This window comes from Pleurodeles waltl, chromosome 8 (genome assembly GCF_031143425.1).
Source record: "Pleurodeles waltl isolate 20211129_DDA chromosome 8, aPleWal1.hap1.20221129, whole genome shotgun sequence".
Classification (NCBI taxonomy): Eukaryota; Metazoa; Chordata; class Amphibia; order Caudata; family Salamandridae; genus Pleurodeles; species Pleurodeles waltl.
Window position 1 is genome coordinate 1,482,815,067 of NC_090447.1, and position 15,179 is coordinate 1,482,830,245.

Sequence of the window (15,179 nt, forward strand, 5' to 3'; positions counted from 1 at the left end):
CCCCTGACGAGGCGTCAAAGCGCTTTTCGATGAGTAGCACGCTACTCTGGAACCCAACAAGAATTAGTGATGGATTAGTATCGTTAAATAATGAGTACAGTTTTAGTATTATTATGAGTTAATTTGAGTAGCGGATATGAGAGTTTGTTAGTTAGATTGACTGGAGTATTGGAGGGGTGGAGGAGGAAAGAAATCCAGTACCCACTATAAGCCACGCCAGCCTCCTACACACCTTTTTCAAACAAATGTACATATTCAACTTGTTAAGTTAGCCTCACAAGCATTTTAAGAGTCGGTCTTGTAAGACCCCCACCTCTGTACTATTATTATGGATGCGTAATCGAAAGAAAAGGAATTCTTCAATGTAGGTCAAATCTTGAAAAAAATGCAATTGTTGGCGTGTATAAAAACTGCCTCAAAGTAAACACTGCTCCACGCAAACCGGAGGTTGCTATAGACAGAGGTAACGCTCCCGCCATTTACCCAGATTCGTCTCTCGACCCAAAGACTCTCACGGTACCAGAGCAGTTAAGACGAGTTAACGGACAAGGGGCGCGAGCAAACGACTGTCCAGTAGGTACCTCGTGTGAGAGACGGTTGTTATGCTGCTGCGCCGCCGAAAGCGAAGGTGCGGCCATCTTGAACAGGAGGCGCTCCAATGCTAATGCAAGGGGAATGTTTACAACAGTAACATACACGCCGACTTTCTGTAGGTAAACAGCCAAACGCCTCGTATACAGGTTATACTGTGCCATTCTATAAAGTAAATATTTATGACAAATTTATTTTCGTAAACATAGTTATAATAATACTCACTGCTGGTCATAAATGAGTGCGCTAGGCAAATGTATAAATCGCACTATGAAAGTCTGAAATTAACTGTTTTGCGGTGACATGATTTTCAGATTTGTCCTTTTCAGTATGGCGGCTTAGGTTCGGTGTTATCGCCGGTGCGCATGCGCACAGTTCTGCGCATGCGCACATAATAGAGCCGACCCGATTCGGACGGGGAGCGGCTAAAGATAGAACACCGGCAAGGGCAGGACCGGGCGTCCACTGAGGCGGCGTCGCCTAGTCTGTCTTCCGTGTCTACGGGCCTCAGACCGCGCCCCGGGCAGGGAGTGGCGAGGCCAGCCCGAGGGGCGGACCCGTGTGCCGGGCGCTCCGGGCCTGGGGCTCCGCACGGCACCTGCTCCAGCGGCAGAGTCTGAGCGCAGCCAGGGGGCGGCGGCAGCCGCTCTGGTCCCACCCACCGGAGGCGGGAGCAGGCGTCGCACGGGAGGCGGCCGTGTGGCAGCGGGCCCCCGCTCGGCTGCAGAGGGACCGCCCCGCGCAGGTAAGAGCCGTCTCTGCCCGAGGCATTTAAAAGTGACACTTCTGGAAGAGACGCCAGGTAGGTGACCCTCTGTTCTCATCCACGCCCGTCTTTCATTGTCTCGCCTGACTTTAGTTTGTCTGTTTACTCTTTCGTCTGCTCGTTGAACTTGATATGTCGAGCCTCCCGCGGTCGAAAATGCAGTTTATTCAGCGCCTCTCGCTGGGAGATGGAGAACTTTCTTAGCCCCCTGATCGGTGTAGTGTGCCACCCTAAAAAGAGGGAGCTCCTAGTTCCACGGGTATGTGTTTCTTGGAAACATCATTAAAAAATAAATAAAAAGACTTTATTTCGGCATCATGTGGCGGGGTCCCACATGCACCGCGAGAAAGCCTGAAAGTAAAGTTTCAAAAATTGATAGTGTATGTGCAGCGTTCATAAAGTATACTTGCAACTTAAACTAGTGCGTGTGAAGTGAGGGTGTTGACAGGTACCGGGTGCTGTCACATTGAAAGAAGAGCTGCAAAAGGATAGTTGTGCATTCGCACACTTAGTTAAAAAAAACATTCGGGGCAACCAAATCAAAAGCCGCAGGATAGCGAGTTGGAGAGAAAAGGAAAAACAAACCCTTAACTAGTACAGCAACTAGAGAGAGACTTCGAGAACATACGCTCAGATAGATGAAAAAACCTAACTTTATCTCTGCTCACTTTCAGATATCGGCCGGCAACATTTTTTGTGTCAGATCCCTGACCTTTCTGTACAGTTGTTGAATCGTATATGTGCCGCGGTGTTTTGTTACAACTGTTATGCGAAACGGCAAATATCTTCAGCGGGCTTAAACATTACAGTGGGACTTGATGACATTTCACTTAATTTCACTTACGAATTGTAGCCAGGACTTGTATCCGTCAGTTTTTAGTGGACACGAATCAGAATATGCCACACAAAAAACATTGCTGGTCGGCTAAACGATTCAGTTGATAAGAGAATGAGGCGACTTGAAAGGCTACCCACGACACATGTTGTTTACTGTTTGTGTTTGTTTCGACGAATGCGCTATATCTAATTCAAAACCTATTGTAAACGAGGAAATCCAAACGTCTGGGATGCTCGCTGGTTTATACAAGCTACGATCACACAGTTTATTCAAGCGAGTCAGTCAGGATTTGACCCCAGGTTAGCCTGTCTCAATAGTCTGCGTTTCATTCACTAGTCCGTATCTACTCCTCGCCCTCATTTTACACAGAATAATATTACATATCGTGCTTAGTTTTCTTTGAAAATTAGAATTAGTGCAATACAATCGAAATTGGGAAATACATGTATTACATGCTAAATTCAAATGACACTATATGAGAAATTTTGCAAATACAAATCAAGTATTATACAGTATTTAAAAGAACAAATGCATACTAAGCATGCATATTTTATCAAATGAAGCCATCCAGGAAACCACAACACATTGCTAATTCTGGAAACCACAACACACTTGTTTTTTTAATACAAGCGTGAGGCAGAGCATTCTGTATGTTAATATCTGTGGCGTGCTCGACTTAACAAACTTACTTGGAAAGCCCCCACCTTAATCTACACAATTAAATAAATCTGAAAGTATAGGGTTGGAGGTCTCATAAAGCTTGCTCTCCTGGTCCAAGTGTAAAAGGGAGCAGAATTTCCAAAGGCAAGTTCAGTCTTTAGGTACATTTCCGCTTGATAACAACAAAGTGTAAAACACATTTCTTTCTCTTCAAAACTGCATTAAGCATTGGAAATAGTGTCTGAGATGATGGTCTCGGTTCTGACATGACTCCCATGGATGCCCTTCGTCTCCTCTTTCCTTAGTTGTCCCTTTCGTCTGGTTTGTATTGTTTCCTTGTGTTGCACACCATGCCCCTTTTCAGTCCCTGCCTCTTGTTGCCCCACCATATGTTCCACATTTGTCTGTCTAGCTCTGCTCTTTACTCTTTTTGGTTTGATTCACTTTCCACCCCTGTTTCCCTGTCTTATTTGCTGGTTAGCTTGTAGGCTGGATGCCTTGTCCCTCAATATTCGTTTCAGTTTGATTGTTGAGTAGTTAAAGACAAAAGAGCTGTGGTTATTTATTGGTGAGGAAGGATTAGGTGTGAGTCTAATGAGGGCTAGTTGAAGTAGTGATTGCTCACGATGTGTGGCGTGTCTGAGATGAGGATTTGGGATGTAGTGTTAGAACAGTAGTGAGAGTTCTGGGAGGTAGTTAATGCAGTTGGGCACTTACCTGGGAGATGCTTAGTCCTATTAATACTGGACTTAATCTTAAACCTTAGTTCATCCAGACGACTGTCTGTGTTTATTCCCCTTGATCCTGCAGTGGCAATGAGTGGGAGTAAGAAACGCAATGAAGCCACAAAAAGAACCTCATTTTAAGACAATCCAGTTACAGCTAGTGAAATTAAGCTTTTCGTAAGCCGTAAAATAGTGTGCGTTGACTAGCTGCATTCAGCTTTACATATAGTTGGTCAGTGAAACTGAATCCTGTGAACAAGGACTTTTGGCGATGTGTGGTCCAGAAGCTGCATCAACCAATCAATGATTGTGTTCCATACAGCACGCGATTGGCACATCATTGGTTAGTGTTTATAGGATTCAATGGTTTAGTGGTGATTCAGCAGATGTGATTAGTGGAGTGTGTAATGCGGCTGAGATGTAATCTGCCAGCCATGTTGGTGCCGGGGAGCTAGTGGGTTGCTAAAGCACAAGCCAAAAACAACTTTATTATGAAACAAAAAATAATGTTGTAGAGCAGGAGTTCAAATCTGGAGATCCAGTAAAAATCAAGTGTACTGGAAAAGTCAAGCCGAAATGGAAAAACCAGTAACTTTAGGACTGGTAATGTCTCCTTTCTGCAGAGTTGTTTTACTGTCTGCCAGGATCTTCCTTGCTCCCAGTAGTGGTGGTGGGCTCTGGTGGGAAATAGGGCGGGCTAGTTTGGGATTGATCTGGTATGCTTGATTTTATTGGCCCAAGGGAGATACGTGAATAGAATTGGTGCTTTACGGTTCAACTCAAACTTCCCTTCATGTGCCTCTTGGTTTCAACTGGTCACCATGTTGATTTTTCTAATGCCGGGTAGACACCCTACATGAGGAACACTCGCCAGGTACCCTACCTCTATTGCTTTAGTACCGCTAATAGGAATGTGGGTGGCCCAGTACAGCCCCAGCCTTCTACTTTTTATTCGATTTCTGTATATCATTAAAAACTCTGGATAATGGCAACCATACTAACACTACTGATCCATTGTTGTAATTCTCCACGTTTCATGAGGATATTGGTTTTGGATAGAGTAACACTGTGGGCTGCAATTATCATGTTGGTAACTTATGTTGAATGCTTTTTTCCCCCCTGCAATTCTTTTCCCACAAAATCCTGTTGTACCTTTTTCTTATCCAGATCGCTGTGTTCGCATTTCCTTTTGCAAACTAATTCCATCTCGGTGTTTTGCTGTTTGGCATTCTTAGCATATACTTGAGCATATGTGGCTCTTAAGAACCTAATTCTTTAGGGCAGTTAAGTCTGGTAATCCATATGCAGTGACTGAACCTCGTGTGGGCCATGTTTATAGCCATGCCACACACACAAATGTGTGTAACCTAGCTGCCATATACTTGGGTTGGAGGTCTCCAGTTATAGGAGACTGAAGTAATTTTATCAATAGTGCCAGGCGTTTCCATTCCCTGGGATCAATGGAAAAACGCCAATATCCAGCTACTAAAATACTGCTAGCAGCTAGAAATCTTTCCAGAGCTTGAGAAGGAGAGGTAGCCGGATTGACCATGGATGGAGGCAGTCTTTTGTGTACCCTTTGACAAACATTTTTAATGCATCCAGGTGAGCTAAGAAGTTGGAACCTCCAGCAGTGGACTTGGAAATTGGAGGCCAGCTTTGGAAACACAAAATTAGGAGGAATCCAGAAGTGTGCATAAATGCCGTTAGGTGGTATAACTGACTGCCAAGTATGATACTTTATCTTTACAAAATGTGTCAAGATGTAGATTAGTATTCCAGTGTCCTGTGCTGATCACTGGGCACATCCGGGAAGTGTTCAGAGATAATGAAGATTGTCTCTGTTTTTTCTGGTCTGATAACACCTAGAGATGTCGTACAATTTGAGAGAGAATCAAAACCCATTGATCGATGTGATGGCAAGCTCAGCTTTACCCAGTTTAAAATGGTTTTAGTTGATATGGCCGTGGATGCTGACGCAACTGGGTTTGCAAAGGCTCCTGCTCTATTCATGTGGCAACTTTAGGTGTTATAGTGTAATGGATATGCGTGTCAGTTCCACTTTACTCTTGTGATGGAGCTTCAGCACTAAACTGCTGCTTTGTCTGGTCGTTTAACCATACTCCTCATTTCCTCCATCTATATCTACCTTCCAACACTCTGACTTTCATATTTTATTTTATTTTTTTACTTCCTGCCCTCCCGCCGCCTTTTCCTCTCCTTGGCTGGCCGCCCTGCGTATGTCCTTTGCTTCCCATCCTCTCTTTTTTTTCTTGTTTTAGTGGCTGAATTCTTTATTTAAGTGTTGCAGCCCACCCTTACTCCTCCTGCTTGGCAGGACGACCACTTCCCCCTTTATCTGGCTGACTATTCTCTTTGTGTCTGGCCACTTGGCTGCCAAAGGTCGATCTCCTTGCGTCCTCTAGCTGGCCGCCCTCTTCCTCTGTCTGGCTGCATTCTCACTTGTGTCCGTTCGACATCCCTCCTCCCAGTGCCCTAGCTCCTTGCACTTTTACTTTTTGCTTGTATGACCTCTGCATGCATCCACTCCCTTTTTATCACCTGGCCTGACAGAAGTTGTATGCATCCACAAAAAAATTGCTCTGCTTCCACACAGCTATGATCATTTTGTTTATTTATCCAGTTGTCTGAGCTTGAATTTTGATGGCACACACATGCCTTTTTAAGGCTATTAAAGTATTGAATAACTAATATATGGTGTGTTTTTCCTGGCAGCAGCACAAATTGGAGGAGGCAGTCATTAATGTACATGCATTACAGTTCTGTCTTTACAGTGCTTTCATAAACCTGACCCATTGGCTCCACCAGTGCTTGTTGTCTCTTGGTGCATGTGCCATTCTTTCCTCGCTCTTTGTCCTGGGTTGCTGACGTTGCCCCGTCCCCGGGGTGGGGGCAGCCTCTAACATTGCTGGCATCTCTCATGTGCACTTGTTCCTGTAGTGATTGCCTGCTAATGAGGACACTTCCTTTTGTGTCCTCCCGGAGGAGCGTTCTCAGTCAACAAACCTCCGCCTCTAACCTCATTGCTATGGCCGGGCGGATGTGTTTCCACCTGAGGCACGTCTCTGGGCACCTGCCTGGCAGAGTCCTGTGCGTTTATAACTGGGCTTCCATGATGTGCAGGTACTTGTCACGTGGAGTGCTTTGGTATTCCATGTTCACAGTAAAATTGCTTTTTTTTTGTTTAGGAAAAAAGCAGCTCTCCACACAAATTGAATGGTCTGCCTTGCCTGTACCGACCCACCCTTGTCCCTGAGCTTGAAGGGCCTGCCTGCTTTGAGGCACTTCCACTCCCGCCAACTGCTATCAAAGGCCTGTCTGCGCCCCTGGTGCTGCCGTTCCCCTGGCTGTTCCATATCTGCCCTTGGATGTGCAGGCCATGCCGCCTCCTGGACCGTCCCATATCCTAATGTGACAGGCCTACCTCTGCCAAGGCTGTCCGCCTTTGCCACTGGGTATCAATGGCCTGCTTGCGCCAACGCCCTTCCACACCAGCCCCTGAAGGGCTTGAATGCCCCGGGGCTGTTCTCACCAGCTACTGGTTATGAAAGGCCTGCCTAGCCTGAGGCCAGTTCACACATGCCCCATGGATGAAGAGCCTGTCGGCACTGAGACCCTTCCGCACCTGCCCCCAGGTTTGAAGGGCCCACCTGCACTGAGACCCTTCCACGCCTGCCCCTGGGCATGAGGGGACTGCATGCCCGAGTCCCTTCCACACCCGCACCTGGGTATGAAGGACCTACTTGCTCAGAGACCCATCCACATCTGCCCCTTGGTGTGAAGGGCCTACCTGCACTGAGGTTCTGCAACACCAGCCCCAGAAGAGCTTGAATGCGTCCCTTGTTATGAGGGGCCTGCCTACTGTGAGGGTGTCCCAGACCCGCTGTGGGCTAAAACTGGCCTGATTGCTCCAAGGCCCTTCCAAACCTGCCCCAGGCGATGAAGGGCACACCTGCTCAGTCCCTTGTGCATCCACCCCTAGGTATGAAGGACCTACCTGCCTCGAGGCCCAGCCACTCCTGCCCCAGATTGTGAAGCCTCCCTCCTCCCTCCTCTGACCTTTGCATACCCGGCTCGGATGATGCTTGCCTACGCCCCCAATAGTAGGGTATCGGCTAAGGGGACATAACTCCTGACATCCCAGAAGAGGATTGCCTGTATGTGCCAGATATACAAGTCACAAGACCTACAAGATGCATTTCCCTTGCTAGTTTTGCGGAATGCACTGACTGGTCTTATCTACACTTTTTTCCCTTGAGCCCCATGCAACGCCCGCCCATGAATGCTGCTAATAATGACTTTTATTAAGGCACATTGCACTTTTCCACGGTCCTGAAATGCTGCGCAAATCGATTTCTTACATATTTCTGCTCCCTGGGCTAAATCCAATGGCTGTGCAAGGTGGTTGTTACCATATTTGCATTTTGGATGAAACTGTGCACTTTATACTTTGCACCGTGGGTTATATGTTTTTGATGAAGTGCTTGCATTAGGTGGTCGCACACATTTTGTTGATTACATATTTGTACTTTATACCAAAGCTTGCACTTTATTTTTTGCATTGTGGGTCCCATGCATCAAACAACAGATGAGAGCATGTGCCACATGGCAAGGGTGGGGAGGGGGGGCCACTCACATCGAGCATGCAGAAAATGTTGATATTTTATTTTCTCTCCCTGTACGTGTCACATAGGTCAGCGCCCATCAGAAAATAGACATTTGGCGTGCCATCGCCAAGGACGTCCGGACCCTGGGGGTCCACAACAGACGGGGCACCCACTGCTGCAAGAGGTGGGAAGACATCCGCCGCGGGAGCAGAAAGACCGCAGAGGCTCTGCTGGGGATGGCCTCCCAACGTAGGAGGGGTGCCAGTCGTCTATTGACCCCCCTGATGTCCCAGATCCTGGCAGATGCCTACCCAGATTTGGATGGGCGCGTGAGGACATCACAGCAGGCACAAGGGGGTGAGTACAAGCACATTCTGCTATCTTAGCGCGCAGTGGAGGTGTCTGGGTGGGGGAGGAGGGATGTGGGTATCCGTAGGCCAGGGCGCTTTCTGTATGCCAGTCCCCTCCGTAAGGCATGGCCCTGTGTCCCCGCCCTCCACCTCTGTAGGGTGCCAAGTACAGCTATCCATGGCCCTGTGGCACCTATGTGTGCAGTTGTCGTCCATTGGCTTGTAGGCCAGGTCTCACTGATTGAGTAGTGTACCCCAAGTGCACGGCGTAGTGCAGGGGGCTTCTGTGTCTGTCCTCTCCGCCAACTGTGTTGCCAATGCATGCACTCAACATGTCTTTATGTCTCCCCCCCACCCCCTTTTTTTGTCTGCTCTTCCTGTTCATGTGTGCATTAGCATCATCTGGCGGAGGAGAAGTGGCATTGGAGCACGAGGGAGCTGCATCTCACATGGCCCCGGAGGGCCATGCAACGGACTCTGATTTCACCAGTGAGACGGAGGGCGAGGGGGGCTCCACAACGGGGACACGTGGAGACATCAGCAACACCGACACGTCCTCGGAAGGGGGCTCCCTTGTGGTGGCGGCAACATCCGTGCCCACTGCAACAACAGGTACAGCCGCCACCCAGAGCACCAGCTCCGCCCTCCAAGCAGCCCCTCAGCGTTCGCCCCGTGCCCGCTCGCACACCAAGGCGGGCATCTCCTTCGCCCCAGGCACCTCAGGCCCTGCCCCAGTTACCCCTGCTGCCCTCAGTGAGGAGGTCAATGACCTCCTCCGGACGCTCATTGTTGGGCAGTCTACCCTTTTGAATGCCATCCAGGGGGTAGATAGGGAGGTGCATCGGAGCAATGCATACCTGGAGGGCATTCATTCGGGTCAGGCTGCCCATCAGCGATCGTTCAACGCTCTGGCCTCAGCACTGACGGCAGCCATTGTCCCTGTCTCCAGCCTCCCTCCTCCAACTCCCTCCACCCAGTCCCACTCCCCTGTTCCTCTGCCTATCCCAGACACACCTACAGACCAGCCTGCACACACCTCAACACCCAAGGTCCGCTCATCCAGACATAAGCACCACACATCCCACAAGCATTCACACAAGCAACATCCACATGCAGACATGCCAACAACCACTGCCTCCTCTGTGTCCCCCTCCTCCTCGTCTCCTTCCTCCCTCCCTGTGACGTCTCCACTCACACTTGCATGCACAACATCATCATCCACTACGTCCATCACCAGCACACCCACCAGAACACTCCGCACACGTGCAGTCACCACACCCACTGCCATTTAGACGTCCCCTGTGTCCACTCCCACTGTGTCTGTCACCCCCTCATCCAAACCACACAAACGCAGGCAGCCACCCCAGGGGTGTGGAATTTATTAAAATATCTACTTGTCCAGGGGACAGGTTGCTTCTCAAATCTACTTGTCCTGTAAAAAGATCTACTTGTCCCTTTGGTGCCATGTAGTGTGGCGCCAAATTATGGCAGCAATTAATAGCCTCTCTGATTATGCCAGGGCTACTACCATAGTAGGGCTTGAATACTTGGAGTTTCAATCCCTACTGTAGCAATTTCCTTATTTTGCCACCTTTCTGCAGATCTGCATACTGGGGCTGGAGGAAGCAGTAAGCAATAGTTCCAGGGCTGGAATGCCTTTGAGTCTGCAAACCTACTAACCTGCATATTTTAAAGATTTTTACCAGCTTCTCTCTAATATTTTCCCATAATAAGAAAGGTTGGACATTTACTCCTGACAATGGCAGAATTAGAACTTCTTCCAGGGTTGGGAAGAAAGTGGCTGGAGGGAAAATGAACTTGCAAATGCTCAATAGATTTTCACATGAGCAAATCTACACATCGTATTTACCCACGCTAAAATACAGTTCACAAATATTTTATAGGGGTACGACATATACCATGGGTGCACTTTTGTGACTTTCTTTAAGAATTTGGGGCCACAAGTAGGTAGGTTCAGATTTGTGACCTGCAAATTGCGAGTTGCAAATCCGAATGTAGGATGGTGTCCTTGACACCATCTGTGATTCGCAAGGGCTTCGCAAATGCCCACATCATGAATAATCATGAGGTGGGTCGCAATTTGCGACCCCCTCACGAATGGTGGCCTGCTGGAGACAGCAGACCACCATGTCTGTGACTGCTTTTCAATAAAGCAGTTTTTTTTTTTTTTTTTGTAATGCAGCCCGTTTTCCTTAAAGGAAAACGAGATGCATAACAAAAACGAAAAATGAAACGTTTTAGTTTCATTTTTTCAGAGCAGGCAGTGGTCCACAGGACCACTGCTTGCTCTCAAAAAATGTTTACAGTGACATTCACAATGGGTGAAAACTGCGATTGGTTTGCGCCCGCGTTCGTGGTCACAAAACAATCCTACATTGCACTGCGAGTTGCAATTAGGAAGGGAACACCCCTTACTAATTGCGAGTCGCAAACCCGTTTTGTGATTCGGTAACCAGGTTACTGAATCGCAAAACTGGGTTTGTGCATCGCAATGTGCTTTTTGCACGTCGCAAACAGCGAAAGTCGCTGTTTGCGACATGCAAAAAGCTACCTACATGTGGGTCTTGGTCCCTAATTAGGTCTGGTGTTAACAAAGACATTTTGTTTTTATTAAACTTCTATTTCTCTCTCTTTCGGCTGGCTTTACTGTGAGTGATCGCATTCTGCTCTTCCACAAGGAGCATATTGGCACACAAAGTAGTTTTGTTCAGTGTCAGGAACTACAGTGGCAATCAGTGACGTAACGAAACTGGAGGGTGCCCCTTTGCAAAGAACATGGAGGAGCACCCTCTCCAGACTCACTCAGGGCAGGTGCTGTGCTGACGGGGCCCCCTGGAGGGCGGCTGCGGGGCCTTTGTTATGCTGCTGGTGGCAGCGTGTGCTTTAAGAGTTCAAAAACCTTTTGGGGGGGTTTTGCCAATGTTTGTTACAATGTTGAGGGCCTGGTAGCTCCCACAACAATAAAGTGTTACAAAAGCCATGTCAAAACAAGACACGCATTGATGAAACTAAAAGACTTATAAAAATATGTCAGATCAGTTGGCTTTGTCAGTGTTTGTTTATTTTCATGCTTCCCATAATCGTGTTGAAAATGGTTACACTGATTTTCCATTAGAAATATTTTTGGGAAATACTAGCATGCATCAACACATTTTACTAAATGACACTTCATTTGCATATAATCAGAGAGCATTCTGGGAGGATTATACTTAGCCTCTTAGCCTAAACTTTTCAAACATGTGTGTACACGTTTTTTTTTTTGTACTGGAACCAACGTCAGTAGTGAAGTGTGACCTTAAAACATTTATTTACAGCACGCACCCTAATAATGAAGGCTTTCAAATAATGAACCATAAATACAAGTTCGAACAGCATTATCTTTTGGAAACACATTACCTCAACTGCAGAGAGTTCAACTCTCTGTAAACAGGCAGCCAATGGGTTTGTGCTGCAGGGGGTTGGGCCTACTTGTCCCAAGGACAAAGGAAACATAAAAACTTGTTGCCCTTGACCCCAAACAAGATGTCCTGGGCGTCGGGCGATAGGAATTCCACATCCCTGCACCCACCCAACAGCCATCCACCTCACAACAGCCTCCGTCACAAGCACCTGCACCCAAAGACAGCACACTTGACTCTCCTACAACCACCTCCTCTTCCTCCACTCCCATACCCACTCCACCTACCCTTCCCATTGCTCCGAAAAAGTTTTTCCTCTAAAAAAATTAACCTCTTTCCATCACCTGACCCACCCCCTCCATCTCGTAAAAGGCCAATCAGCACCTCAGCCACCACAGCCCCTGGACCTACAAGGACCATAGTCCAGGGATATTGGAGTCCACCACCTTTGAGGGCAGCTACATCGGCCAGCAGCAAAGGGACAGCCAGCCCACCCCTGGGAAAAAACTAAAAAAGGGAAGGCCCGACGCGAGAGGACAGAGACGGCAGCCTCCACAGCCACCACCCTGGCACCGCCAGGAAGTGGGGTGCCACCTGGCACATCTACAAAGGGAGGCAAGGGCCACAGAGACTCACGGAAGGATGGCAAGGGCAGCACGGCCGACAAGTCCGGCAGCAGGCGAGCAGCCCAGGAGGGCCCAACCAGCCCCATTCCTGGGGTGAAGGAGGACACCCACGGGCACGGGACACCAGCACAGGAGGGCCCCGCAAGCGAGAAGTCGGATGGCGAGTGAACACCATCTATTGTCCGGATCTGGTGCCCTGGAGACACGTGAAGAACCGCTGAACAGGGCACCGCCGTCTCAAGAACCGCTGAACAGGGCCCTTCAAGACCAGCACCGCTGAACAGGGCACCGCCGTCTCAAGAACCGCTGAACAGGGCCCTTCAAGACCAGCACCGCTAAACAGGGCACCGCCGTCTCATGAACTGCTGAACAGGGCCCTTCAAGACCTGCACCGCTGAACAGGGCACCGCCGTCTCAGGAACCGCTGAACAGGGCGCTTCAAGACCAGCACAGCTGAACAGGGCCCATCAAGACCAGCACCGCTGAACAGGGCACCGCCGTCTCAAGAACCGCTGAACAGGGCCCTTCAAGACCAGCACCGCTGAACAGGGCCCTTCAAGACCAGCACCGCTGAACAGGGCCCTTCAAGACCAGCACCGCTGAACAGGGCCCTTCAAGACCTGCACCGCTGAACAGGGCACCGCCGTCTCAAGAACCGCTGAACAGGGCCCTTCAAGACCAGCACCGCTGAACAGGGCCCTTCAAGACCAGCACCACTGAACAGGGCACCGCCGTCTCAAGAACCGCTGAACAGGGCCCTTCATGACCAGCACCGCTGAACAGGGCCCTTCAAGACCTGCACCGCTGAACAGGGCACCGGCGTCTCAAGAACCGCTGAACAGGGCCCTTCAAGACCTGCACCGCTGAACAGGGCACCGCCGTCTCAAGAACCGCTGAACAGGGCCCTTCAAGACCAGCACCGCTGAACAGGGCCCTTCAAGACCAGCACCGCTGAACAGGGCCCTTCAAGACCAGCACCGCTGAACAGGGCCCTTCAAGACCTGCACCGCTGAACAGGGCCCTTCAAGACCTGCACCGCTGAACAGGGCCCTTCAAGACCTGCACCGCTGAACAGGGCCCCGCCGTCTCTACACCGTTCCGCTGGGCCCTTCATCTCAAGCACCGCTCCGCTGGGCCCTTCTTCTCAAGCACCGCTCCGCTGGGCCCTTCCTCTCAAGCACCGCTCCGCTGGGCCCTTCCTCTCAAGCACCGCTCCGCTGGGCCCTTCCTCTCAAGCACCGCTCCGCTGGGCCCTTCCTCTCAAGCACCGCTCCGCTGGGCCCTTCCTCTCAAGCACCGCTCCGCTGGGCCCTTCTTCTCAAGCACCGCTCCGCTGGGCCCTTCTTCTCAAGCACCGCTCCGCTGGGCCCTTCTTCTCAAGCACCGCTCCGCTGGGCCCTTCATCTCAAGCACCGCTCCGCTGGGCCCTTCATCTCAAGCACCGCTCCGCTGGGCCCTTCATCTCAAGCACCGCTCCGCTGGGCCCTGCCGTCTCTGCACCGTTCCGCTGGGCACTGCCGTCTCTGCACCGTTCCGCTGGGCACTGCCGTCTCTGCACCGTTCCGCTGGGCACTGCCGTCTCTGCACCGTTCCGCTGGGCACTGCCGTCTCTGCACCGTTCCGCTGGGCACTGCCGTCTCTGCACCGTTCCGCTGGGCCCTTCATCTCAAGCACCGTTCCGCTGGGCCCTTCATCTCAAGCACCGCTCCGCTGGGCACTGCCGTCTCTGCACCGTTCCGCTGGGCCCTTCCTCTAGAGCACCGCTCCTCTGGGCCCTTCCTCTCAAGCACCGCTCCGCTGGGCCCTTCATCTCAAGCACCGCTGGCCCATTGGCAGAAGGGGCAGGCCCGGATCAGTGTCGGGCAGGGCTGCACAATACACTCTGGGCACCAAGACTCTTCCAGTACCAGTGGAGTCTGTCATCCACTTGAGAGACTGTGGCTTTGCACTCCCCAGGATGGCACAGTGGGCAGGCCACCCACTGTAGAGACTTGTGAGACTTTGGCTTTGCACGCCCCAGGATGGCACAGTGGGCAGGCCACCCACTGTAGAGACTTGTGAGACTAGCTTTGCACTCCCCAGGATAAAGCGGTGGGCAAACCACCCACTGCAGAGACTTGAGAGACTGTGGCTTTGCACTCCCCAGGATGGCACAGTGGGAAGGCCACCCACTGTAGAGACTTGTGAGACTGTGGCTTTGCACTCCCCAGGATAAAGCGGTGGGCAAACCACCCACTGCAGAGACTTGAGAGACTGTGGCTTTGCACTCCCCAAGATTGAACAGTGGCCATGGAGGCCCCTCGTGGATCTAGCGTCGTGGACTCATCTGGCTGAGGTGCCCCCCCTTCCCTTCCCCCTGAGGTGCCTGTAATTTTACTATCTGATGCCCCTGCAGTGTTCTCTCCAATGGATTCGGGTCTCCTGTGTGGGCTTTGCCCATGTGTTGAGGACCATTGGCCCACGTACAATGACTGTAAGCCAATTTTGACGGGACAATTTACATATGTGTATATAGTTATAAGATGTTCGAATTACTTATTTACTTAGCCTTACAATATATTTAGATTTCAATATCA

At 50.2% G+C, this 15,179-nt stretch overlaps 1 protein-coding gene across 2 annotated transcripts; it reads left to right on the forward strand.

The window, feature by feature from the left end:
* The first annotated feature begins 965 nt into the window (after nucleotides 1–965).
* Nucleotides 966–15,179, forward strand: LOC138248779 (uncharacterized). Of its 2 annotated transcripts, none has more exons than XM_069202673.1 (3): nucleotides 966–1,336; nucleotides 8,295–8,565; nucleotides 8,955–15,179. In XM_069202673.1, exons 2-3 carry the CDS (start codon nucleotides 8,445–8,447, stop codon nucleotides 9,848–9,850), a joined length of 1,017 nt encoding a protein of 338 aa, XP_069058774.1. In that variant the 5' UTR covers nucleotides 966–1,336; nucleotides 8,295–8,444; the 3' UTR covers nucleotides 9,851–15,179. The 2 variants fall into 2 exon arrangements, with proteins under 2 accessions (XP_069058774.1, XP_069058775.1); XM_069202674.1 differs by having other exon boundaries at nucleotides 1,327–1,393.

Excerpts from the sequence above, each read along its gene's own strand:
- LOC138248779 (XM_069202673.1), top strand. The coding sequence starts at position 8,445 with ATGGCCTCCCAACGTAGGAGGGGTGCCAGTCGTCTATTGACCCCCCTG. Across the intron at positions 8,566-8,954 it reads ATCACAGCAGGCACAAGGGG|CATCATCTGGCGGAGGAGAA; the intron begins GTGAGTACAAGC and ends TGTGTGCATTAG.